General features: G+C 40.4%; 1 protein-coding gene across 10 annotated transcripts in view; it reads right to left on the bottom strand.

Annotated features, from left to right (window-relative positions):
• The window catches only part of LOC126481567 (transcriptional repressor CTCFL), a 138689-nt gene that overhangs the window by 31908 nt on the left and 79517 nt on the right, over positions 1–27264 (bottom strand). For 9 of the 10 annotated variants that reach the window (XM_050105416.1, XM_050105412.1, XM_050105410.1 and 6 more), the window contains 3 exons: positions 23923–24063; positions 22206–22457; positions 21906–22043 (listed from right to left, as the gene is read on the bottom strand). In XM_050105416.1, coding sequence (XP_049961373.1) covers positions 21906–22043; positions 22206–22457; positions 23923–24063 — 531 coding nt within the window. The remainder of the gene's footprint in view (positions 1–21905; positions 22044–22205; positions 22458–23922; positions 24064–27264) is intronic. The other variant, XM_050105417.1, reaches the window with a different exon arrangement.

Consider the following 27264-nt stretch of genomic DNA (forward strand, 5'->3'; position numbering starts at 1 on the left):
ATCTACGTCTACATGTGTGCTCTGCAATCAACCATAAACTGCATGGCGGAGGGTACCCTGTACCACTACTAGTCATTTCCTTTCCTGTTCAACTAGCAAATAAAGCAAGGGAAAAACGACTGTCTGTATGCCTCCATATGAACACTAATTTCTCGTTTCTTATCTTCATGGTCCTCACATGGAAAGTATGTTGACAGGATTAGAATCATTCAGCAGTCAGCTTCAAATGCCTGTTCTCTCAATTTTCTCAATAGCGTTCCACGAAAAAATGTCGCCTTTGCTCCAGGGATTTCCATTCGAGTTCCTAAAGCATTTTTGTAACACTTGCATGATGTTCAAACCAACCCGTAACAAATCTAGCAGCCCACCTCTGAACTGCTTCCTTGTCTTTCTTTAATGTGATCTGGTACAGATCCCAAACACTCGAGCATACTCAACAATAGGTTGCATTAGCGTCCTATATCTGGTCTCCTTTACAAAAGAACCACTTTCCTAAAATTCTCCCAACAAATCGAAGGCGACCATTCACCTTCCCTTCCACAATCCTCACGTACTTGTTCCATTTCATACTTCTTTGCAACATTGCACCCAGATGTTTAAACAACATGACTGTGTCAAACATAACATTACTAATGCTGTATTTGAATCATGTGTGTTTTTTCTTTATTTTTAGTTTTTATTTATTTTTTTTAAATTCATCTGCATTCATTTGCATGTTTCTACATTCAGGGTTAGGTGCCATTCATCATACCAATTAGATAATTTGTCCAAGTTCTCCTACAGTCACTCAACTTCAACATCTTCCCGTACACCACAGCATCATCAGCAAACAACTGCAAACTGCTGCTCACCCTGACCACCAGATCATTTATGTATAAAGAAATTAATAGCAGTCCTATCACACTTTCCTGGGACACTCTTGGTGATACCACTGTCTCTGATGAACATTTGCTGTCTATTACTTAAGGAGTCTTCGGGCCACTCCATATCTGGGAACCTACTCGATATGCTTGTACCTTCGTTAACAGACAGCAACGGACACTGTGTCAAATGATTTTCAGAAATCTAAAAATACAGAATCTGCCTGTTGCCTTTCATCCACAGTTCACAGTATATATGTGAGAAATGGGCAAGTTGAGGTTCATACAAGTGATGCTTTCTAAAACTGTGCTGATCGTAAATAAAGTTCTTCTCGGTCTCAAGAAAACTTATTACATGCAAACTGAGAATATTCCAGTTCCCACTAACACCAATACTGCTTGTCCTAGGTGCTGTCAGAGTCTTGAATCACTTCATTGCATTCTCTTTCAGCAGTTGGAAATTAACACTGAATGAAGAAGAGTGTTCTGATTGGAGCATGATATTATGAAAGGGGAGAATAAGAAATCTGCATATCAGAATAACAAATAAATATGTCCTCTTCATTGCACCTTTACAAACGAGCAAGCCCTTTGTTATAAAGTTAAAAATTATAATAGGCATATGAGGATGGTTGTTGACAAAATCAGATTAATAACTATTATTTAAAATGTTGGTGTTACAGACTTCAAACATTTGTAAATCAATAATAAATAAAATCAACAGTAAAGGGTAAATGTATTAGATAACAAGACAAAAAGTGCAATAGATTAATGTGACAAACCAATTAATTGATAATATATGGATGAGTCAATCATTCTGTTACTCATAAAAATTGTTCCCCTAATAGATTATGGACAACACAGCACTTAAAAAATTTGTAAAAATTGTGCCATATTAGATGATATTAATGACAGAGCCCCAGGGCTACCCTTTCTTTCACAAATAAAATTCAGCTGATACAAATATGCGGCACAGACAAGGTTGCTTTGCAAGCCTCACAAGCTTCATTCTGTCTGACAAGCTCCAGTTTTTTTTTATACTTCTGTGGCTGACAGGATGTGCACCATGGTTGACTAATGGGTTTATTGTTCACAGCTTGTTAATTCTTTGCAACCAACCTTCTTGACTCATATTTCTTCCTACAAGATAAGAGCATATATGTGGATATGATTGTCTGATCATTTTACACTGTGTTATCCCTAGCTTTGATACCTAACAGAAAGACACTCCCTTTCCTTGACTCCAAATGTTCAGGAAAGTGTCTAGAATTTTCTAAATAATTTTCTCTGTTGGATACATATCACATAGGTGCACCAGAAACATCCACATTTCCACTGCTGACTGGAGGGCAATGGAGAGAATCTAACCAGTTGCTAGGATAATCTCTCATCCTGTCAAGTATCTTTTGGATAATGTAAAGTTCCGCATAACACATGCTATACATGTCAGGAATGCACTGTGTGGAAGAATAATGGAGCAGCAAGTGAGACTCTTACTTTGTTTGGTATATAAAACAATAAAGGTGTGATGGTTTTTAAAAATTCAATTACAATTTTATGAGATGTATACCATGTCTTGTGTTTTTTCATTTCTAAAATTGGACTGTTTATTTTAATTAACAAAGGTGGCGATATACTCAAACTGATTCATAATCTCAATATGTGGCACTTTTAAATCTGCTAGGTATTCTTGTATTCAAATCCTAAATGGCTTTGTTGGAGGCTGCCTGTTTCTAAACAGACGTTAAAAGGGCAGATTAGTGACAATTTATTGTTGACATAAAATTCAACCTCTTCCCTCCAAAGCTTCAAGGTGCAGATGTAATATGAGACTTTGGCTCACCGAGTAGGTGATTTGGAAGAAGTTTTCCGTCACTGCTTGGGTTACACCTCTGGATTAGAAGTTAGGGTGCTGTTATTCAAAATAGCTCTGAGTGCTCTCCTAAATATCCTCCTGACTGATTCTCATACTTTTTTTGATGAAGAGGAGGGTTTAAATTACATAGAAACTCATATCACGACCTCTGCTCTAAGTGCTAGCTTATGCTAGGCTATCTTAAAACCTGACAGAACTTCTGCCGATATACTGCTTCTAACCCTTCAAAGCACACACCACATATTTCTCAACACAGGATGACAATCCTTGTTTTCCCATGGAACAGATCGTCTCCTACAATGACAGGGAGTTCCTACCTCTATATGGTTACTCTGCATTTCATATTTACGTGTTTATCAGAGTTCATTGAACCACTTTCTGACTATTTCTTGAACATTACATTCACAAATAGCAGAGCGGAAAACACATCTAAATTTTTCTGTGCAAGCTCTGATTTTTTGCATGAATGAAAAAATGCCTTTGTTCCCATGATTGCCATCCCAATTTGCATACCATACCCATGACATTCTCCCCCTATTTCGTGAAACTACAAAAAGAGCCTCTGTTCTTTGAACTACTTCAATGTACTTCACCAATCCAATTGGGTAAGGATTCCATGTTGGACAGCAATACCACAGAAAAAATGGACAACTATAGTGCATGCAGTCTTTTTTGTACATTTGTTGCATCTTTTAAGTGTTCTGTCAATAAAATGCATTATTTGGTTTGCCTTCCGCACAAAATTTTCTATGTGATGGTTTCAATTTAAGTTGTTTGTAATTGTAAGCCATAGACATTTAGCTGACTCACCAATCTTTAAATTTTTGTGACTTATCATGCAAACAAAATTTAGCGATTTCCTTTTAGTACCCATGTGGAGAAATTCACATTTTTTATTGTTTAAGGGCAACTGCCACTTTTTGCAACATGCAGGTATTTGATGTAAATCATTTTGAAGTTGGTTTTGATCTTCTGATGACTTTACACTACATAGTAAATGACAGTGTCACTGTAAACAATCTAACAAGGGATCTCATTACATATAGGAAGAGTACACTGATAGAACCACAATGTCAAAATTTTGGCTGCTAAGAGACACTGCAAGTACTTTCTGTAAGATGTTGCAAATAGCCAAATTCATAGCTAACTAGGAGGCTGGAGAAATGTACTCTCCTGCTGTAGCTATAGCAGGCAGCGTATGTGCAAAACGGCGGGCGCATATCCTTGGTTGGTGGCACATCACTCAACACATAACACAACACAATGAAATCTTAATTTGTAAAGTGAATTTAAATTTCCATTGATAGTTTCCCTGACACATTTGTTCCAGTTACTATTCACTCGAATTTGCAACTCATTTAATATCCATAATAATAAGCAGTCACCAATTATTAACTATGGAGATAAAACTGAATTGATTTCCTTCATAATTTTTTCATATATGCTTATTAATTCCAAATTTTACGAACTATAAGGTGCACTTTTTTCTTTGAAAAATTGCCTTCCAAATTCGGGTGCATCTTATACTCGAAGTTAATATAGACATGTCCAGTGTTTGATTTAAAATTCCTGCCAGTCTTAAAAATGGTCATATATCTGATGCCACAAGAACCTCTCTCTATCTGGCAACATTGGATTCAACTGGCAGCAGCAGTGCACCAATGCAACAAACATCAGTTGTGGGGATTCACAAGCTTGCTAACACACACTCTCTCTCTCCCTCACCACCATCACAAACCCAGTACACTGTCTAGCTTATGATGCATGATTGCAGTTTACAGTACCAGTGAACTTGAATTGAAAGTGATTTTTGTTATCAGAAACAGTACAATATTTTTGTTACAAGCTGGTTTCATAACGGAGAAAATAAAATGTTTCCATCTGACATGGGCAAAGAACTGAAAGTAATAGCACATGCAGAAGAATATGGAAACAACAGCTGAGCAGAATTTCGGCCCTCCACCAAGAGAAAAAGCCATTTGCGATTAGCGGGCTAGTACAGAAGAACTGAAAAAATTGAAGACTAAATGTGCAAAGAGAGGACTGAATGCAAAATGCCCAAAACTAGAAGATGATGTATTGAAATGGATTCAAGGACACAGAAAAATAGCATTGGAATTATATAAAAATTATTCAAATATACGCTTGTTAGCTAGTGCTAAAGTGAAACTTCAGGCTTTAAGGTTGGAGTTGGTTGGTGCTCGAGCTTTATGAAGCACCACGGACTTAGCATGTGAACCGAAACCAAAACACCTCAGAGAATGCCACAAGAGTATGAAAAGAAAATATTATCTTTCCATCGCTCTATTATTCAAATCGAAAGAAAACCAGTATGGGACTAACCCAAATAGCAAATAAGGATTTAATTCCTCTGACATTTGATGTGCCGAATAACAGAACTGTTGCCACAAAGGTGCTAAAACTGTAACTATAAAAACATGGTTATAATAGAGGGAAACATTCCACGTAGGAAAAATATATCTAAAAACAAAGATGATGTGACTTACCAAATGAAAGTGCTGGCAGGTCGACAGACACACAAACGAACACCAACATACACACAAAATTCAAGCTTTCGCAACAAACTGTTGCCTCATCAGGAAAGAGGGAAGGAGAGGGAAAGACGAAAGGATGTGGGTTTTAAGGGAGAGGGTAAGGAGTCATTCCAATCCCGGGAGCGGAAAGACTTACCTTAGGGGGAAAAAAGGACGGGTATACACTCGCACGCACACACATATCCATCCACACATATAAAGACACAAGTAGACATATTTAAAGACAAAGAGTTTGGGCAGAGATGTCAGTTGAGGCAGAAGTGCAGAGGCAAAGATGTTGTTGAATGACAGGTGAGGCCAGCTTCACACGTCCGTCCACATCAAACCCACCAACAAGCAACAGTACCTCCATTACGACAGCTGCCACCCATTCCACATCAAACGGTCCCTTCCCTACAGCCTAGGTCTTCGTGGCAAACGAATCTGCTCCAGTCCGGAATCCATGAAGCATTACACCAACAACCTGACAACAGCTTTCGCATCCCGCAACTACCCTCCCGACCTGGTACAGAAGCAAATAACCAGATCCACTTCCTCATCCTCTCAAACCCAGAACCTCCCACAGAAGAACCACAAAAGTGCCCCACTTGTGACAGGATACTTTCCGGGACTGGAAAAACAGATTCTGAATGTGGCTTTCCAGCAGGGATACGACTTCCTCAAATCCTGCCCTGAAATGAGATCCATCCTTCATGAAATCCTCCCCACTCCACCAAGAGTGTCTTTCCGCCGTCCACATAACCTTCGTAACCTCTTGGTTCATCCCTATGAAATCCCCAAACCACTTTCCCTACCCTCTGGCTCCTACCCTTGTAACCGCCCCCAGTGTAAAACCTGTCCCATGCACCCTCCCACCACCACCTACTCCAGTCCTGTAACCCGGAAGGTGTACACGATCAAAGGCAGAGCCACGTGTGAAAGCACCCACGTGATCTACCAACTGACCTGCCTACACTGTGATGCATTCTATGTGGGAATGACCAGCAACAAACTGTCCATTCACATGAATGGACACAGGCAGACAGTGTTTGTTGGTAATGAGGATCACCCTGTGGCTAAACATGCCTTGGTGCACGGCCAGCACATCTTGGCGCAGTGTTACACCGTCCGGGTTATCTGGATACTTCCCACTAACACCAACCTATCCGAACTCCGGAGATGGGAACTTGCTCTTCAATACATCCTCTCTTCCCGTTATCCACCAGGCCTCAATCTCCACTAATTTCAAGTTGCCGCCACTCATACCTCACCTGTCATTCAACAACATCTTTGCCTCTGCACTTCTGCCTCGACTGACATCTCTGCCCAAACTCTTTGTCTTTAAATATGTCTACTTGTGTCTTTATATGTGTGGATGGATATGTGTGTGCGTGCGAGTGTATACCCGTCCTTTTTTCCCCCTAAGGTAAGTCTTTCCGCTCCCGGGATTGGAATGACTCCTTACCCTCTCCCTCAAAGCCCACATCCTTTCGTCTTTCCCTCTCCTTCCCTCTTTCCTGATGAGGCAACAGTTTGTTGCGAAAGCTTGAATTTTGTGTGTATATTTGTGTTCGTTTGTGTGTCTGTCGACCTGCCAGCACTTTCATTTGGTGAGTCACATCGTCTTTGTTTTTAGATATATAACTATAAAAACAAATGGACATGAAAAAAATGCACTATACTGTTGTCATTTCAAGTTGAGCTGATGGTGCTAAACTTAATCCAATGACCATTTTCAAGCAGAAAACAATGCCAAAACCTTCTGGATTACTGCCAGGTGTTGTTGTTCATATACAAGACAGGGGTTGGATGGAAGAGGCTGGTAAGAAATTATGGATTAGTAGAGTGTGGGAGAGAAAGAAAGGTGCTTTACTTTATATGCTAGATCAGTTTAGTAATCATCTGAAAAATTCTGGGAAAGAGAAATTGAGGTAGAGAAAGACAGAACTTGCTGTTATTCCAGGGAGACTTACTTCACAATTGCAACCTCTTGATGTCTCGATAAATAAACCATTTAATGTGTATATGAGAGAGGAATTGAACAAATGGATGCTGGATGAAACCCAACATGAATTCAGGTGAAAGGGTGCTTTAAAACGACCTACAGTAAAACAAATGTGTCAGGGAATAAAAAATCTGGTCTAAATTGAGAGAAGACATTACTGTTAAATCTTTCAAGACGTGTGGGTTCAGTAATGCTCTCAATAGCAGTGAAGACCATCTTATATCTGAAGATGACAACAATGATGATGATGAAGAGGAAGAAGAAGAAAGTGCAGCCCGTAAAATATGGTAGCTTTGGGCAGGTAACAGAGTTTCACAGTAGTGTGGAATCCAATTAATGTTTTAAACCTTCCAAAGATAAAATATGAAGAATGCGGTATGGAATTGAAATTACTTATTTCTCCTGAACTATTACTTGTGTGTCAGATCTTAGTTAATTTCTTGGAAATTCATTTGAATGATGTTGACATTTTGTTAGAAATTGTAGAAACATTAGAATAAACAGGAAATAAATAGGGCAATTCTATTAACTGTGGTTTGAATGATGATTGTTGTGCTAATTAAAATGAAGTACCTTCCAAGCCGTAAGAAAACACGTACATTAAAAGCTTTCACTGACAAAAAATAGGCTGTATATTTTTTGGTTAAATTAAGGAGGAAGAAAACGCTTTAACTTAAGCAGTGTGGAAAGCTGGTTATGTTCATAAAGTACGAAGATGAATTCTAAAATGGAAGGAAGACTTACATGAAGTAGGAAATATGTGCCAATATGAACCTCACAAATATGTGGAAAGAAAAACTATTCAAAAGATTTAGAAATGGTTGCGAGAGTCAAGGGAGGTGTATGAGAATAGGGCCTCTGCCTTGCAAGTGAGATGAATGTTATTGATTTCCATGCTTCTTCGACCAGGTTAAGCAGATTCAGCGAAATTATGCAGAAAAGGATGTTGCAAAATTATGAAGTGTGCTGAAAGTAAACATTTAGAGATACGATTAACAGGTAATACTACAGAGAAATCTGTAGCTCAGATGAAGATAATGCTTCTTGTTATTCCCTAAAATACTGTTTATAAAACCAATCAATCAGGTTCCTTGCAAAGACTGTGTGCAGACCACACTTTATCATTTTGGGCAAAAAAAATCACTTGTGCAGTCGATGAATGCTATGTCAAATTTGTTCACGACAATGCCACTGATAAGAATCAGAGGACTACTATTTCCGTAACCATATTATATCTGTCTTTATGAAGAGCAAGGCATATTAGAGGCAAAAACTTAAAAAAAAAAAAAAAGGCTATTTACTTGCAAAAATCTTGTAATTAATGTAACAAGATCTGAAAAAATGGATGAGAACAAATTTTCAATGTTATGTCTGAAGCGTCTGCTTACCACCTGTAGAAAATAATTCATTGCTTTTTTTTTTTTTTTTTGTTTACTCTTGATTTAGACACAACAAAACCTTTGTCTTCAAAGAACAACAAAAGACTCTCAATATAATTTGGGCTCCACACGAAATTAATAGTGTGATTAAGCCTCTGAAAAAAAAAAAAAAAAAAACAAAGAAGAAGAAGAAGAAGAAAATTTCAGCCGTGTAAAGCATTTTTCGGAAAAAAGTCAGACAATATAATTTCCAATAGCTCTTTGTCATTTCAGGTTTATCAGTGGAACAGTGTTGTTGAACTTCAGTCATTTATGCATTGTCAGTGTGCATGCCCGCATTTTGTGAATTGGTTGACGTGTGCCTGGTACACAGCACAATATGCTCAACAATGCCCATGACCATTTCTTATTCCCTTCCAGTTCTATCTAAATAACTAGTAATGACTATGAAGTGCCTAAATGCATTAATTTTTATTTTATCAGGTGTGCCTGGTGTAGGGAAAACGTTTGTTTTTTTTTCATTCACTAAAAACTCTGCATTTTTTTGATGACTGCAAGGAATAAACAAGAAACTCTTTCATTGTTAGTAAAATATACATTATCCAAAAATTATCATAACAGCTGTGCTACAGGAATTATTACAATATATTTAATGTCAACAAATTGAAGTCTCGATTGATGGAAGTTGTTTGTTGTAAAATCATACACTGCCTGGATTTTCTTTCCTCTGTTAGTCACTTATGTAACAATTACTACATCTGTAACAATTTAGCTGTCAATGCGAATTGCAAGTTATTCCAAAAAATCATAATTTGAGACATTTCTGGTATGATTTAAGCACTTAAAATTCATGTGCGTGCACTTTGGACTCTGTGCTATGCAATGCTACATTATCTTGCTATGGCTGTATCTGCTTATTCGTCAATTCACATGTTACGCAGGAAGTGCAGCGTGTCTTTGCAGCCAAAATTCTGACAGTGTAGTTTTTTTGGTGTATTCTTCCTGGATCATAAGTTTCACAGTAGGTTTCAACATGACTGATTAGGCCATTCCCTTGTAAGATGGCTGCTCAGTTTGTCTCCTAAATTGTCTGAATAGGTTAGGAACACAAGAGGGTCTGTAATGTTCCCTTGGGGAATGTCGGATATACTTCTGTTTTACTCGATGACTCTCCATCAAACAATACAATCTGTCACACAACTGATATGACACTCCACAGGCATGCAATTTGATTAGAAATCACTTGTGAGGAATGGTGTCAAAAGCCTTCTGGAAAACTAAAAATATGGAACCAACTTGAGATCCGCTGTTGATAGCGCTCATTAGTTCATGTGAATAAAGAAACAAATACAAACAAAGAGATAGAGGGGCTGGCCAGTACTTACCTCAGCTCAGTACAGTCGATAGATACACATAAAACAGAACCAAAAATTTACGTTCCTAGCATTCGGAACAAATATTCCTTCATCGGGGAGGAGAGAGGGGAAAGAAAGGGAAGAAGAGAAAGGAGATTCAGTTACTCACAACCCAGGTTATGAAGCAACAGGGAAAGGAAAATAGGGAGGGTAGCAAGGATGGAGGCATGGTTATCAGAGGGAAGCCAAAGATATTCTACTGCAAGTACTGTGCCAGCTTCAAACCAAAGAGGATGCATACAGAAGTAAAGAGGTATATAGTATAAAGATAAACACAACTATGTAGGATGAAAAGATGCATGAATGGCTAAAGAGGAAAGGGAAAGAAGAGAAGACTGAAGAGTAAATGGGATTGAGGTTGTTTAACGTAGGTTCAGTCCAGGGGGATGGCGGGATGAAAGGATGTGTTGGAGTGCAAGTTCCCATCTCCGCAGTTCAGAGGGACTGGTGTTGGGTGGGAGAAGCCAAATGGCACATACAGTGTAGCAGGTTCCTAGGTCCCTAAAATTATGCTGGAGGGCATGCTCCGCTACTGGGTATTGGGCATCTCCTAGGCGGACAGTTCATCTGTGTCCGTTCATGCGCTCAGCCAGTTTAGTTGTTGTCATGCCGATGTAAAAGGCTGTGCAGTGCAGGCATGTCAGTTGATAAATGACATGTGTAGTTTCACACGTGGCCCTGCCTTGAATTGTGTATGTTTTACCAGTAGCGGGGCTGGAGTAGGTGGTTGTGGGGGGATGCATGGGGCAGGTTTTGCAGCGGGGGCGGTTACAGGGGTAGGAACCGCTGGGTAGAGAAGGTAGTCTGGGAATATTGTAGGGTTTAACAAGGATGTTACGGAGGTTAGGGGGGCAACGAAAGGCAACTCTGGGTGGTGTGGGGAGAATTTTGTCAAGGGATGATCTCATTTCAGGTGTTGACTTGAGAAAGTCATATCCCTGGCGGAGTAATTTGTTAATGTTTTCGAGGCCAGGATAATATTGGGTGACAAGGGGGATGCTTCTGTGTGGTCTGGGGGTAGGAACATTGTTGTTGGACGGGGAAGAATGTATTGCTCGGGAAATCTGTTTGTGGACAAGGTCTGCAGGATAGTTGCGGGAGAGGAAAGCATTGGTCAGGTTATTGGTGTAATTGTTGAGGGACTCGTCACTGGAGCAGATACGTTTGCCAGGAATACCTAGGCTGTATAAAGATGTCATCTATAAACCTATACCAGGCCAGGGGAAGCAGCTGTTGGGTCTTCAGGAAAGCCTCCTCCATGTGGCCCATGAAGAGGTTGGCATAGGACGGAGCCATCCTGGTTCCCATGGCCATTCCCCTGATTTGTTTGTAGGTCTGGCCTTCAAAAGTGAAGTAATTATGGGTGAGGATGAAGTTGGTAAGTGTGATAAGGAATGAGGTTTTTGGAAGATCTTCGGGTGGGCGTTGGGAGGGGTAGTGCTCAAGGGCAGAGAGACCATGGGTATGTGGGATGTTTGTGTAAAGGGATGTAGCATCTATGGTGACAAGAATGGTTTCAGGTGGGAGAGGAGTGGGAATGGATTTGAGGCGTTCTAGGAAGTGGTTTGTGTCTTTGATGTAGGATGGGAGTCTGCGGGTGATAGGTTGGAGGTGCTGGTCTACCAGAGCTGAGATACGTTTGGTTGGGGCTTTGAAGCCTGCTACAATGGGACGGCCAGGATGGTTCTCTTTGTGGATTTTGGGTAATAGGTAGAAGGTAGGGGTATGTGGCTCAGGTGGAGTGAGTAAGTCTATGGAAGCCATTGTGAGGCCTTGTGAGGGACCTTGGATTTTTAGGATTTTTTGCAGCTCAGTCTGGATGGAGGGAATGGGATCCTGGGTAACAGCTTTGTAGGTTGAGGTGTCGGAGAGTTGACGCAGTCCTTCTGCCACATACTCCACACAGTCAAGTACGACAGTTGTGGAGCCTTTATCTGCCGGGAGGATGACAATAGAGCGGTCTATTTTCAGCTCCTTAATGGCACGGGATTCAGCCGGGGTGATGTTGGGGGTTGTCGGGATGTTCTTCAAGAAGGACTGGGAGGCAACACTGGATGTGAGGAATTCCTGAAATGTCTGCAAGGGATGGTTTTGGGGGAGGGGAGGAGGATCCCTTTGAGAAGGCAGTCGGAACTGTTCTAGACAGGGTTCAACACTGGGTCTAGTATTTGGGGGCTGTGTATGGGTAGTGAAGTGATATTTCCAGTTGAGGTTCCGGGTGAATGAGAGGAGATCTTTAACCAGGGCAGTGTGGTTGAATTTAGGCGTGGGGCTAAAGGTCAAGCCTTTTGATAGAACAGATGTCTCTGGAGAAGAGAGGGATCTGGATGAGAGGTTTAGGACTGAATTGGGACTGGTGATATGTGGCATTTGACTGTGGTTATAGTTGAGATTTGGTCTGTGTGGGGTATGTGCTGGGATGGGGAGATTGAGTAGGGTGGCTAGGCTAGGTTTGTTGGCTATGAGGGGGGTTTGTTGAAGGTTCTGTTGTGGTTGGTGTTTGTGAGGGATAGGGAGAGGGACCCCACTTCTTAGGTGTTGCACTAGCACTGTGGATAGTTTTTTCAGGTGGTGTGTGGCATGGAACTCAAGTTTGCAGCTGGCTTCTAGGATGATGTTCCTGAGTGTGTTCTCCAAGCAAGGGTTTGAGAGGTGGAGGACTTATCTGCTCCAGTGATGAATCCCTCAACAATTACACCAATAACCTGAACAATGCTTTTCTCTCCCGCAACTATCCTGCAGACCTTGTCCACAAACAGATTTCCCGAGCAATACATTCCTCCCCGTCCAACAACAATGTTCCTACCCCCAGACCACACAGAAGCATCCCCCTTGTCACTCAATATTATCCTGGCCTTGAAAACATCAACAAATTACTCCATCAGGGATATGACTTTCTCAAGTCAACCCCTGAAATGAAATCATCCCTTGACAAAATTCTCCCCACACCACCCAGAGTTGCCTTTCGTCACCCCCCTAACCTCCGTAACATCCTTGTTAAACCCTACAATATTCCCAGACTACCTTCTCTACCCAGCGGTTCCTACCCCTGTAACCGCCCCCGCTGCAAAACCTGCCCCATGCATCCCCCCACAACCACCTACTCCAGCCCCGCTACTGGTAAAACATACACAATTCAAGGCAGGGCCACGTGTGAAACTACACACGTCATTTATCAACTGACATGCCTGCACTGCACAGCCTTTTACATCGGCATGACAACAACTAAACTGGCTGAGCGCATGAACGGACACAGATGAACTGTCCGCCTAGGAGATGCCCAATACCCAGTAGCGGAGCATGCCCTCCAGCGTAATTCTAGGGACCTAGGAACCTGCTACACCGTATGTGCCATTTGGCTTCTCCCACCCAACACCAGTCCTTCTGAACTGCGGAGATGGGAACTTGCACTCCAACACATCCTTTCATCCCGCCATCCCCCTGGACTGAACCTACGTTAAACAACCTCAATCCCATTTACTCTTCAGTCTTCTCTTCTTTCCCTTTCCTCTTTAGCCATTAATGCATCTTTTCATCCTACATAGTTGTGTTTATCTTTATACTATATACCTCTTTACTTCTGTATGCATCCTCTTTGGTTTGAAGCTGGCACAGTACTTACAGTAGAATATCTTTGGCTTCCCTCTGACAACCATGCCTCCATCCTTGCTACCCTCCCTATTTTCCTTTCCCTGTTGCTTCATAACCTGGGTTGTGAGTAACTGAATCTCCTTTCCCTTCTTCCCTTTCTTTCCCCTCTCCCCTCCCCGATGAAGGAACATTTGTTCCGAAAGCTAGGAACGTAAATTTTCGGTTCTGTTTTATGTGTTTTATGTGTATCTATCGGCTGTACTGAGCTGAGGTAAGTACTGGCCAGCCCCTCTATCTCTTTGTTAGTATTTGTTTCACATGTGACTAAAGAGCAAGTTGTGTTCCAAATGAACAGTTTTTCTGGATCTGTGCTGGCAATGTGTCAACAGACAGTTTTCTTTGACGTAATCCATAATTTTCAAATACTGTATATGTTTCAAAATCCCACACCAAATCCATATCAGGGATAAAGGTCTATAATTCAGTGGGTTAGTTCATTTCTTGTGTACTGGTGTAACATCTGCAACTTTTCAGTCCAACCAAGCAGTTATATATGATTGCCAAATGTGGAGCTACAAATCAGCATACTCCAAAACAAAAAGGACCTAACTGACGTTCAATATGGACTGGGAGACTTACTTTTATTAAGTGGCTTAAGATGCTTGGCTTTGCAAAGGGTATCTACTTCTAAGTTCTCATGTTGGCAGTTCTTGATTCAAATTCGAGAATATTTACCGCGTCTTCTTTGGTGAAGGAATTTTGGAAAACCTTGGTTAGTAACTCCACATTAGTGGCACTATCATCAGGAACATTACCACCGCTATCATGCAGTGAAGATATCAGTTGGGTACTGCCACTGGTGTACTTTACACACAACCAAAATCCCTTTGGACTTTCTGCTAATTTGAAGGCAGAGTTGTTTGTGCAAACTACTAAAAGTGACTCACACTGAAAAATGTGCTAAATTTTGAGTTTCTGTAAAACATCAACTATATTGGAGGCTTGCATTCTTTTAAATCTGGATAGCTAGTTTCATCACTTCTGCAAAATTCTGAAATGGGTGCACCAGTAGCTTTGTGAATGACACCTATGACATGGTCCACTGAAACCTCTATGCTGCCATGGTGCTCTATCACAGCCAAATAGCTTGCAGTGCTTAGTTAGCCTTATTTAGAATCCCTTTTTGTGGTAGACATTTGATTAATGCTCTCTCTCATGTAGATGATGATATGGGAAAGTCACAAGAATTAAGTTATTTTCTAGATCAAATGAGGATGATATGAGATCTACAGTAGAGAATTACCTTGATGTGATGCTGAAATGTGTGATTCTACTTGCATTCAGAAGACACACACCTTAGAAGCAGATCCTATAACACTCAATCTTGCAGGCAAGTGGTGAAGGAACACAAAAATACATTGTGTAAAGGAACACCAAAAGATACTGTGTAGATTAAAGTCTCTTAGGATAAATCATTATCAGTAAGTTGTTGAATGAGGTCTGGGAAAACTTGGTAGTAAATGGGCATTTGAAGTGGTAAGTAGATAAAGCACGAAGTTATTACAAGTGGAACACGCTGTCATAGAGTATGAACTTGCAGCTAAATGCTAAGGGTGCTGGGTGAGGAGTGATAAGTATCTAATGGACACAAGAATTTCACCCATCTCCCTTCATCACTTACATCCTTAATATAAATCTTGTAGCCCCTTAAAAAACTGGAGTCACAGGACTTGAACTCACATCCTGTGATCTAGGAGTAGCGTCTTTGATTAGTAATCAAAGTATCCTCAGTCCCATGTTCGAACCCTGCTACCTGTTAAATTTTGAATAAAAATCATCAGCTATGACGACCAAAGACTTCCGGTATAAGAAGTCACCCTCATTCACCAATGGTCTTGTCAAAGAGGACGGAGGGGTGTATAGAGATTCAGAGCACTCTCTTGCCCATGGGGTGGGAAACTGCCCTAAAGGTGGAAGAATCAGCAATGATCAATGGCATGAGGATGCAGACAGCAAAGGAAACCATTGCATTAAAGAGAAAATGCGTAGGACACGTGGCCCATAACTGAAAAAATTTCATGATGATCTCTCCATTGTCAAAAAATACTGAAATAGTCCCCCCATTCAGATCTCTGGGAGGGGACTGCCAAGAGGGAGGTCACCATGAGAAAAAGAATGAATAACCAACTAAAGGATAACATTCTACAAGTCAGGCCATGGAATGTCAGAAGTTTGAACATGGCAAGGAAGCTAGAAAATCTGAAAAGGGAAATACTATGGCTCAATCTAAATATCATGGGGATCAGTGAAGTGAAATGGAAGGAAGACGAAGATCTCTGGTCAGATGAGTAGAAAATGAGTTACTGTGAACAGTTCAGTGACAACGTTGTTCTCAAAACTGACAGCAAACCAACACCAACAATGATAGTTCTGGTGTGCATGCCGATGTAGCAAGCCAAAGATGAAGAGATAGAGAAAGGATATAAGGATACTGAACAAGTAATTCATTACATAAAGGGAGACAAAATCTAATACTCATTGGGTCTGGAATGCAGTTGTAAGGAAAGGAGTAGAAGAAAGAGTTATGGGGGAATATGGGCTTGGTAGTAGAAAAGAGAGAGGACAAAGAGTAATCAAGTTCCGCAATAAATATCAAATAGTAATAGCATATACTCTGTTCAAGAATCACAAGAAGGGATGGTACACTCGGGAACGTGAGGTATGAGAAGACTTCAGTTAGATTACATCATGGTCAGGCAAAGATTCCGGAATCACTTATTGGATTGTAATGCACACCCAGAAGTACATATAGACTCAGATCACAACCTAGTAATGATGAGGAGTAGGGTGAAGTTTAAGAGACTAGTCACAAAGAATTAGTGTACAAAGTTGTTGATACGGAAACGCTAAGAAATGAAGAGACAAATTTGAAGTTCTCTGAGGCTACTGACACTCTGATAATGAATAGCTCAGTAGGCAGTACAATTTAAGAGGAACGGACATCTCTGAAGAGGGAATCAAAGAAGACAGAAGTTGGAAAGGAAAACATAGGTACAAGGAAGACAACTGGGGAAAAAAGAGCATAGCAGATGAAATACTTCAGCTGATCAAAGAAAGAAGGAAGTACAAAAATGTTCAGAGAAATTCAGGAATACAGAAATACAAGTCACTTTGGAATGAAATAAATAGAAAGTGCAAGGAAGCTACAGCATAATGTATGTGCCTATTGACAACTCAACACTTCTGCTTTTTGGTGTTCAATCTATACATTGAAAAAGCAATGAAAGAAGTAAAAGAAAGATTCAAGAATGGGATTAAAATTCAGGGTGAAAGGATATCAATGATAAGACTCGCTGATGACATTGCTATCTTCAGTGGAAGTGAAGAAAGATTGCAGGATGGGTTGAATGGAGTGAACAGTCTATTAAGTACAGAATATGGAATGAGAGTAAATCGCAGAAAGACAAAAATAATGAGAAGTAGCAGAAATGAGAACAATGAGGAACTTAACATCAGAATTGGCGATCATGAAGTAGACAAAGTTAAGGAATTCTCTACTTAGGCAGCAAAAATAAACTATGAACGGATGGAGCAAGGAGGACATAAAAAGTGGACTAGCACTGGTGAAAAAGGCATTTCTGGCCAATAGAAGCCTGCTAGTATCAAACACAGGTCTTAACTTCAGGAAGAAATTTCTGACAATGTATGTTTAAAGCAAAGCATTGTATGATACTGAGATATGGACTGTGGAAAAACCAGAGCACAAGAGAATCAAAGCCTTTGCAATTTGATGCTACAAAGAATGTTGAAAATTAGGTGGACTGATAAGGTAAGAAATGAGGAGGTTCTCCGCAGAATTGGTGGGGACAGGAATATATGGAAAACAGTGACAAGAAGAAGGGACAGAATGATAAGACATCTGTTAAGCCATCAGAGGATAACTTCCATGGTACTATAGGGAACTATAGAGGATAAAAACCACAGAGGAAGACAGAGATTGCAATACATCCAGCAAATAATTGAGGACATAGGATGCAATTGTTACTCTGAGATGAAAAGTGTGGTGTGCATACTGTAAGACCTTCGGTACACACACCATCAGATTATTTGACTTGTCGCTCTGATGAAGTAGGCGAGTGTCAGCAATATGTCTCGTGGTCTTATTGTGGCGTGTTTATCTTCTGCTCTTAGGTCAGACAATAGAAATGCCACTTGCACACTTAGGGTAGCAGACTGACGGTGACCAAAATTGACAATCTGAAGTTCCTTTGGTCTTGGTACGTTAATCTTATTCTCACATATCTCTGATACTTGACAAAGTGTCTATACATTTATCTTAATGGCTATGTACAGAAATATGATAATCTTCTTAGCTGCAGACTGAAACTTGAGTATAGACTGGTACAGACTAATGCAGACTGGTGCAGACTCACTAATTGGAGGTCTGTACACTTGTTATAATACCTCGCGCGTTCAGGTATCACTGCGCGAGGAGTAAAGGTTCTACGTTAGCAGCAATCTCATTGGCTACGTTACATATTGATACGCGGATCTGCGGAAGCAGAATTTGGTCCATCTCTAAGGCAGCGCCATCTCGTATTGCGCAGACGGACAAGCGCTGCACCTGCGCTGTTTTGCTTAGCGGGGCGCGCTCTAGTGGGAAAGTTGTGTACGCGCTGATTACACAGAACTATGTACACAACAAAAAGATTGGCACAAGAAAGGAATTTGTGAGATCACTTCAAATCAGTAAGTATGCATAGGTCATCTCTGTTTCATGGACAATTTGGCAATGCCTACTTCATACTGTATCACATTTATATTTCAAGAAATATGGTTGAACCAATGCCATTTAAAAAAAACCTTAGAGGATTTGGGATAAAAGTGCTTACTTTCATTCAAATGAAGCCTACCTTAACATACTCTGATGACAAGGGTGTACTGAAAGTAAACAAACTGGCAGCAGTTTTCTCTGGCATGTTATCAACCATTTTCATTATATTACATATCTCCATGATGCCTTCTAGTCTCATTCTTTCTGCAGTTCTGCTTTGTCTATTTTCATTACATTAAGCATGTCACAGTACCTATACTTGAATTAAGTGTCACATGCAGCTCAATTTTTATTAGATACATCGAAGTTTCTTATTTACTTACTTGCTGAGCCATGCTGTGTCAACAAGCAGTGCTTCATTTCTTATTCACAGTATGGATTTAAGTGTACCACCCAAAGCTTCTAAACCTTTGGTTATAAGGAACTATGATACTTTATCAAACAATCATCCTTCAAATTTTATTACTATAAACACATTTGAACAAAAAGAACTATTTTTAAAAATATAATAAAATTAGATAGATAAAAAAATCTACTCACCGAGTAGTAGAAGACACATATAAGAGAACGGAAATACGCAAGCTTTCAGAGGCAGTGGCTCATTGTTTTGGCAGAACGGTTGAAGGGAAAGTAGAGGGATGAAGGAGAAGAACATGTGAGGTTTAAGAAATGGGGAGAGTTGGGGAAACATTGCAAATCTCGTCTGGTACAGTTATCAACACCCTGCTTTTCATTTGTATCAAATTCAGCAAGTCTCCCCTGCTTTGGGTGACTTTTCAGTAACTCTACCAATATCCTAAACCCCATCATTTCTTTTCCCTCATCCCTCTTCCTTTCCCTTCAACCCTTCTGTCAGAATAAAAGGCCACTAGCTCCAAAAGGTCGCAAATTTCAATGTTTTTATACAAGTGTTCTCCTGCCACCGTTTGGTGAGTGGATTGTTTTTAATCCGCTTGGTGAGTAGATTTTTCTTAATCTATCCAATTAAATTATAATTTAAAAAATTGAATATTTTCATTGATACTTGATCACAAAAAGTGTAGCTTTAAAATATTATTAGTTATTAAACATGCACTTTCATACTAATCCTGTTAGTACACAACACATTGCAACCTTTAATTTTTAAATCTGTGGCTGGGTAACTAATTGTCTCTCTGCCAGAGTGATACTATCCCAGAAGTCCAACATTTGTATCCTCCAATCCCTACCAAAACCCACAGTATCTTCCAAGAACCTCTCACCTCAGTTCATCTCCCTCCTCCCCCCCCCCCCCCCCCCACATCTGCCTTCTGCATGCTCCCCAAAGTCTACAAACCCAATAATCCTGGATGCCCCATTGTAGCTGGCTATTGGGCTACCACATAAAGAATTTCCACTCTTGTTGACCAACAATCAATTGCCCAAAACCTAGTCTCCCACACCAAAGACACTAATCATCTCCTTCACCAACTGTCTGCCATCCCCACATCTTTACCTCCTAAATCCATATTCACCATTGTTGATTTCACCTCCCTATACAATAACATCCTCATGCCCATGGCCTTGCCACTATCAAACACTATATCTCCCAGCATCCTTCAGACTCCAAAGACACCACCTCTTTCCTTATACACTTTACCAACTATATCCTGAGCCACAACTACTTTTCCTTTAAAGGGAAGGTTTACAAAAAAAATCTGCGGCATGGCCACTGGCACCTGCATGGCAATCTCCTATGCCAACCTGTTTATGTGCTGTCTAGAGGAAATCTTCCTAGCATCCCAAACTCCCGATCCCTAATCTGGTTCAAGTTCGTACATCTTTGTGATTTGGAGTCATGGCCAAGAGATCCTATCCACATTCTTTCACTATCTCAACATCTTTTCTCCCATCCACTTTACCTGGTCCTCTTATACCCAATGTGCAACAGTCCACAAACACATTTTCCTTGCCATATCCTCTTTCTCTCTCTCTCTCTCTCTCTCTCTCTCTCACACACACACACACACACACACACACAAACACACTCTACTATCACATGGCAAGAAACAGCTCCAAATGAGTGCCCCCTCATCACCTAGTAACACCCTGGACTGGATCTCTCAACCTACACTGAAACAAGGGACATCCTACCCAAGATATTTCCTACCCCTCCTAAAGTGGTGTTCGTTGCCTGCCCAACCTACACAACATCCTGGTCCATCCCTATATCACTTTCACTCCCAAGCCCTTGTCTGCCCAATCCACCCACCCAGCATCTCCTACTCCAGTCCAGTCACAGGCTTATTTTACCCCATTAGACGCCAGGCCCCCTGTGAAAGCAGCCATGTCATATACCAACTTTGCTACACACACTTCATGGCCTTTTATGGTTGTATAACTACCAACCAGCTGTCTACCAGGAGGAATGGCACCACCAAACTGCTGCTGAGAAGAAAGTTGACCAACTAGTGGCACAACATGCAGCTGAGCACAACATGATCAGTTTCAATGGCTGCTTCACAACCTGAGCCATGTAGATCCTTTCCTTCACCACCAGCTTCTCTGAGCTGCACAGGTTGGAGTTGTCTTTACAACACATCCTCCACTCCTGTAATTGTCCTGGCCTCACTTTCAGGTAATCCACTGTTCCTGCACCCTTCTCCTAACAGTTTCCCTGTCCTCCATCATGTCACCCATCCCAATTGTCACAGAATAAGTCCACTAGCAAGTTTTCCTTCTCTTGTATGTGCCTATTGACAACTCAACACTTCTGCTTTTTGGTGAGTGGTCCCCTTAATTCTAAAGTATTTACCTTCAACAATAACTTTCCTACAACAAATACATATATTATGAGGTCTTTTCTCAGTGTATTTGTGTTGAGATAAATAACAGAGGGAAGAAGACAACACAAGAGTTTGAAAAGTGGTGCTGCCGAAGAAGAAATCTGAAAATAAGAGAGGTAAATCGGATACTTAGGGCAAGTATATTGTATCGAATTGGGAGAAAAGAAATGTATGGCACAATTTGAGTAAAAGATGAGACTGGTTGACAGGAACATCCTGATGCATTAAGGAATAGTTAATTTGGTACAGGATGGAAGTGGGAAAGGGGGGGGGGGGGGGGGGATGGGGCAGGGGACAAAAATTGTAGAGGGAAACCAAGACTTGATTATAGTAAACAGGTTTAAGTGAATGGAGATTGTAATAGTTATTCAGAGATGAAAAGACTTGCAGAGGATAGACCAGCAGGGAGAGTTGCATCAAAGAAGTCTCCGGATGGAAAACTGCCACGACAATGATGAGCAGCACTGAACATGTTTGCCCCTAATAAATTTCCTAGCTATACTCTGAGAGATTTGTTAACTTACTTACAGCTCTGAAGAATACCTTATTTATATATAGTATCATGAATGAAAAAATGGATGAAGAATTTAAAAAAATAATTTTATACCTGTAACTGTATTACTTCGAGAACAACATATTGCTGCCCATCTTGCCCTTCAACTGCCATCATTTCTGATTCACTATCTTCATCATCTTCATCCTCATCCTCACCAGCCATTACTTCAACCTGCTGACCATCAATGATCTGAAAAGAAGAAAACGTCCATGTTTCAAAAACATTATTAAAAAAGAAGTACTGATAGTCAGTAACAAAGACTCTACTAAAAGCAGGTTTCTCAAAATATAATGAGATTTTAATAAATAACTGGAGCACAATAAAAATTAAATGTGTTTTAGAAATGCTAACCTGGATTTTCTTTTGACGTCCGAGTTTGAGAGCAAGAGCTTTTTCTTGCGCTGAAGACTCAGGATCGTGTACTGCCATGTGTCGTATGAGATTCCCTTTGTGCCTGAAAGGTCGGCCACATTCTGGACATTCATGCGTTTTTTCCCGTGGAGGTGGAGGAACATAGTTAGGGTTGTGATAGAGATTCTGATGTCGCCTCAGAAGCTGCTTCTGCCGAAATGACTGCAAACACAAATTAATTTTTTCCCCATTCTGAAAGATAATGAACTACATAATTACCATTGAAATTCAGTTTCATGAAATAAGACAAATGACTACTGAGCTCAAAAAATGCCACCTTGTACTGCAGTAAAATGTGTGCTGAAACACAAGATTTCAAATAAAAGTCAGTACAAAACAAAAACTTATGTTTCCAAAAGTTACACACACCTATATTTAATATTCATACAAATAGAAAGATCTTGTGTCTAGTAATGGTTACATCCCTATTTGATTTTTTTTGCATACTCATTAGCTACACAAGTGTGGCATTTAAATTGCTAAGATGATTTTTAAGAACTTTCAGTGAACAACAAATAGACATCTCCACTGATGGCCTCTCCTTGCCCATATAGAAAACACTATTAAGCATGCATTCATATTTTTTAGGCTGTTAACATCTCTTTCAAACACTAACTGAGGTCAAAATGTCGGTTTCATACTCATTCTACAACATTTCAACAAAAATTGTGCAAATGATCAGTGGAACATGGAAATAACTTACAAATTTTAATCTGTCACAACACATTAATCCCAATGTAATACAGAAATTAATTAGGTTTAGCTTTCTTGTACAGTGCCATAATGAATTGATCACCAGCAAACATCTCAAGATTTTTAAACAAAGATGTGGAACAATTTTGTTTTCACAAAATAATGTCATTTCTTATCTCTACAAATTAATAAAAACGGTAAACCTCTTGAATGCTTTTTATGCAAATAGTGACAGCTTTTCTTTCACAGAAATTTCCTAGCAGATTCTCTGTTATGTTTGATGCCAGTACTGGAACACAAATTCTGCAGTAAGTTTTAAGGTTGTGTTTGTTATATTCTTGACCTCTGAGTGAGCACAATGCATGGCAGAACAAAGATAATCAGCACAGGTGAGTTCAGTTATTGAATAGGACTATTCAGTGATAACTCTTAATCAGACAATTGGTTGAGCTATGTAGTACTGAATATCACACTAGGGAAACTATAGGCAGTGCCATTTTTGCTCCTATTGCATGCAGAACATGCTGCTTGGTTTGGTAACAGAGAAGGGTATTATAAACCTGCTTTGTAAATGAAATGTAGCTTTCCTATATGAAACTGAAGCACAGGCACTGACTTTCTAATCTTACATGTATGAAGAAAACAAGAGGGCCAGTCCATAATTTCTCCTTGTCAATATACACTCAAGCAGTGTTAAGTATATAAATATTTTCTTAAGATTGTTTTGACTTTTTTGTTGTGTCACGTCTTTTCTGTTTGCACTGGCATGCAAGCAATGTTTGCTCTATCATCTGATCAATAAAAAGCAACCATCTTTGATAACAGAACAGGATTTCAGCAATAAACTGTCAATTGTTGCAGATCAGCTGTTCAAACGATCACTTATAGTAATTCATGTTGAAATTAAGCACACAAAATGTTTCAAAATACGCTTAAAAATTACAACAGGTTCTTGCGTACTTACTTGATCACACTGATCACACTGGTAAGGCTTCTGATCTGTATGTATAAGCATGTGGGACTCCAAATGTCGATGAGAGATGGATGCATATGGACAAAGATCACATTTGAAGCACTTCTCTCCCTCATGCGATTTATTATGAATCTATAAACAAATACAGAAAAATACTGTGTGTTACTTAATTATTCAAAATATCAATCTTGACTGGTAGAGGATACTACAATCATGTATAAATATCTGATGCTTCTTCCACACAAGAAACACAACCTAAAGCAAATTTATATCAAACTTTCAAACCAATTTTATAAATGACTACTATTCACAGTCTACCTTTTCAATCTAGTTCATATTTTCCAAATAGATACTTTCTCACAGCTTCAAGGTAGACTAATCAGTACCTAAACCTGTATATTGTTCTAAGAAGCACTTTAATTTAGGCACATCTCTTTCAGGGATGCATTTTTTTTTTTTTTTTAAAGGAGAAAAAATTGGAAGAAAGAAATCAGATTTGAAAGAGACAAAAATAATAGAAGACTGATATAAAAATACAAGTGTGCCCCAAACCATAAAATTAATTTTTCCATTAGAACATGGGGAAACAAGGGTTTTTGACTGTCTGGAAAAGCTGCCAATTTCAGAAAAAGAAATCCTATCAGAGCCTTTACCAACAGACAATATCCTAGCCAGCTCATTCATAAGAAAAGTCTCCCATGCCACCTGCTCCTCTGACACAAGTAAACATACTAACAAGCCACCGACCAGCACTCCTCTGATCACCTAGGCCTTGAGATGCACAAATACATCATCCACCAGGGCTGTAACTACTTCGTCATGCACTGAGATGAGGGATACCCTACCCAAAATCCAACCCACATTCTTCAAAACAATGTTTTGCTGCCCACCCAGCTACAAAACATCCTTGTCCATCCCTCGTCTAATCCTACTCCAAATCCTGCACCTTATGGGTCATTCCTTTATGGTTGGCCCAGGTTAAAGACCTATCCCATACATCCACCCGCCACCACCTACCGTGGTCCAATCCCAGGCATTTCCTACCCAATACAAGGCTGTGTCACACAAAAAAGCAGCCGTGTTACACGAGGTCTGTTCAAAATTCCAGAACTTTGTCCACAAAATTTTTCTACACTTATATTTTACTTATTGTGCATGGTCTTCGAAATACTCTTATTCACAATTGATACACTGCTCCCAACACTGTTTCCACTTTCAAAAGCAATCTTGGTACGCCTCTTGCTGTATAGTGTGGACCGCCATCTGCAAATTTTCTTTTATCTCGTCTAACGTTGAAAATCTTTGTCCTTTCACTGGGGTTTTCAACTTTGGAAAACAAAAATGCCTGAAGGGGCCAGGTCTAGAGAGTACCGAGAATGAGGCAGCACAGTTATTTTGTTTTTTGTACAATAGTCACACACCAGCAGGCTTGAATGTGCGTTATTGTGATGCAAGAGCCATGAATTGTCTCACCACATTTCAAGCCATTTCCTTCTCACATTTTGTTGCAGGAGTCACAACACGTCCTGACAGTACCACTGATTAACAGTTTGTTCCTGTGGCATAAATTCATGATGAACTAATCCTTCAAAGTCAAAGAAAACTATCAGCATTGCTTTGACATTTGCCTGACCTGACAAGCTTTTTTTGGTCTTTGAGAACCTTTCCCAACCCATTGTGAAGATTGAACCTCGGTCTCAACATCATAACTGTAGACTCACATCTTATCATCAGTTACGATTCTCTTAAGGAAAATCTCGTTCTCATTTCTGCGATCCAAAAGCTCTTCACAGATAGCGAGGAGAAGGTTCTTGTCTTTTTCTGCAATCTGTCAAACAGTCAGTCTTCGATTGGCATGTACAATTTCGTTGTCATTTCTGACATGAGCGTCGGTAGGCAACCAAGGGCATCCTGAAGGATCATCTTTAACTTCCGTCCAACCATTTTTAAACTGTGTGAACAATCTGTAACACCAAGTACAGCTTAAGTAGTACGCATCACTGTACGCTACCTACATCATTTGGTGTGTCTCTGTAAAGGTTTTTCTGAGTTTCACACAAAATTTAATGCAGCTGCGTTGCTCCTCTAACTCTGCCATCTCGAAATTCACAAACTGTGTGACACAATGTTCTACTCAATACAGCACTGAACAGTAACTAGCAGAAATACTACAATTATAGCTTTCGGCCATTAAGGCCTTTGTCAAAGTAGGCAAACATACACACATTCAAGCAAACGCAACTCGTACACATGACTGCAGCATCAGGCAGCTGAAACCACAATGTGAGCAGCAGCACCAGTGCACGGCGGGAATGGAAACTGGGTGGGGCTAAGGAGGAGGCTGGGATGGGGAGGGAGAGGGATGTATGGTGGGGGTGCCGGACAGTGAAGTGCTGCAGTTTAGACGGAGGGCATGCAGGTCTGGTACAGGGGTATGAGCCATGAGGTTAGGGATTGGGAGAAGGGGTTGTGTAAGGATGGATGAGTATATTGCATTAGTTCGGTGGACAGCAGAATACCACAGTAAGAGGGGTTGGAAAGTTAGTGGACACGACATTTCTCATTTCAGGGCACGACGACAGATAATCGAAACCCTGGCGGAGAATGTAATTCAGCTGCTCCAGTCCTGGGTGGTACTGAGTTACGTGAGGAATGTTCCTCTGTGGCCGGATGGTGGGACTTTGGGGGGTGGTGGGAGACTGGGAAGATAAGGCATGGGAGATTTGTTTTTGTACAAGGTTGGAAGGATAAATACAGAACCCAGAACCACCCTCCTATATAAAAGATACCAATCATTTTCTCCACCGATTCTCCACAGTTCCTGTCCCTTTACCACACGGTGCCCTGCTCATCACTATTGATGCCACCTCCCTGTACACGAACACTCCTGCTGCTCATGGCCTCACCTTCCTCAACGCCCTATGGATTCCAAACCCACAACCTCCCTCCTAGTCGCCATGACAACTATATCCTCACCCACAATTACTTCTCCTTTGAAGACATTACCTACAAACAAATCCAAGGTACAGCTATGAACACCACATGACACCATCTTATGACAACCTATTTATGGGCCATCTAGAGAAATCCTTCCTAAAAACTCAGAATCCCAAATCCCTCCCCAGGTTCATATTTATTGATGGCATCTTTGTTCTCTGGATCGAAGGTGACAACACCTTATCCAAATTCATCCAGAACCTCAACAACCTCTCCCCCATTTGCTTCACCTAGTCCTACTCAACCCAACAAGCCACCTTCCTAGCTGTTGACCTCCACCTCAAAGATGGCTAAATCAGTGCCTCTGTCCATATCAAACCTACAAACCACCAGCAA

This window comes from Schistocerca serialis, chromosome 5 (assembly GCF_023864345.2).
Source record: "Schistocerca serialis cubense isolate TAMUIC-IGC-003099 chromosome 5, iqSchSeri2.2, whole genome shotgun sequence".
NCBI classification, from domain to species: domain Eukaryota; kingdom Metazoa; phylum Arthropoda; class Insecta; order Orthoptera; family Acrididae; genus Schistocerca; species Schistocerca serialis.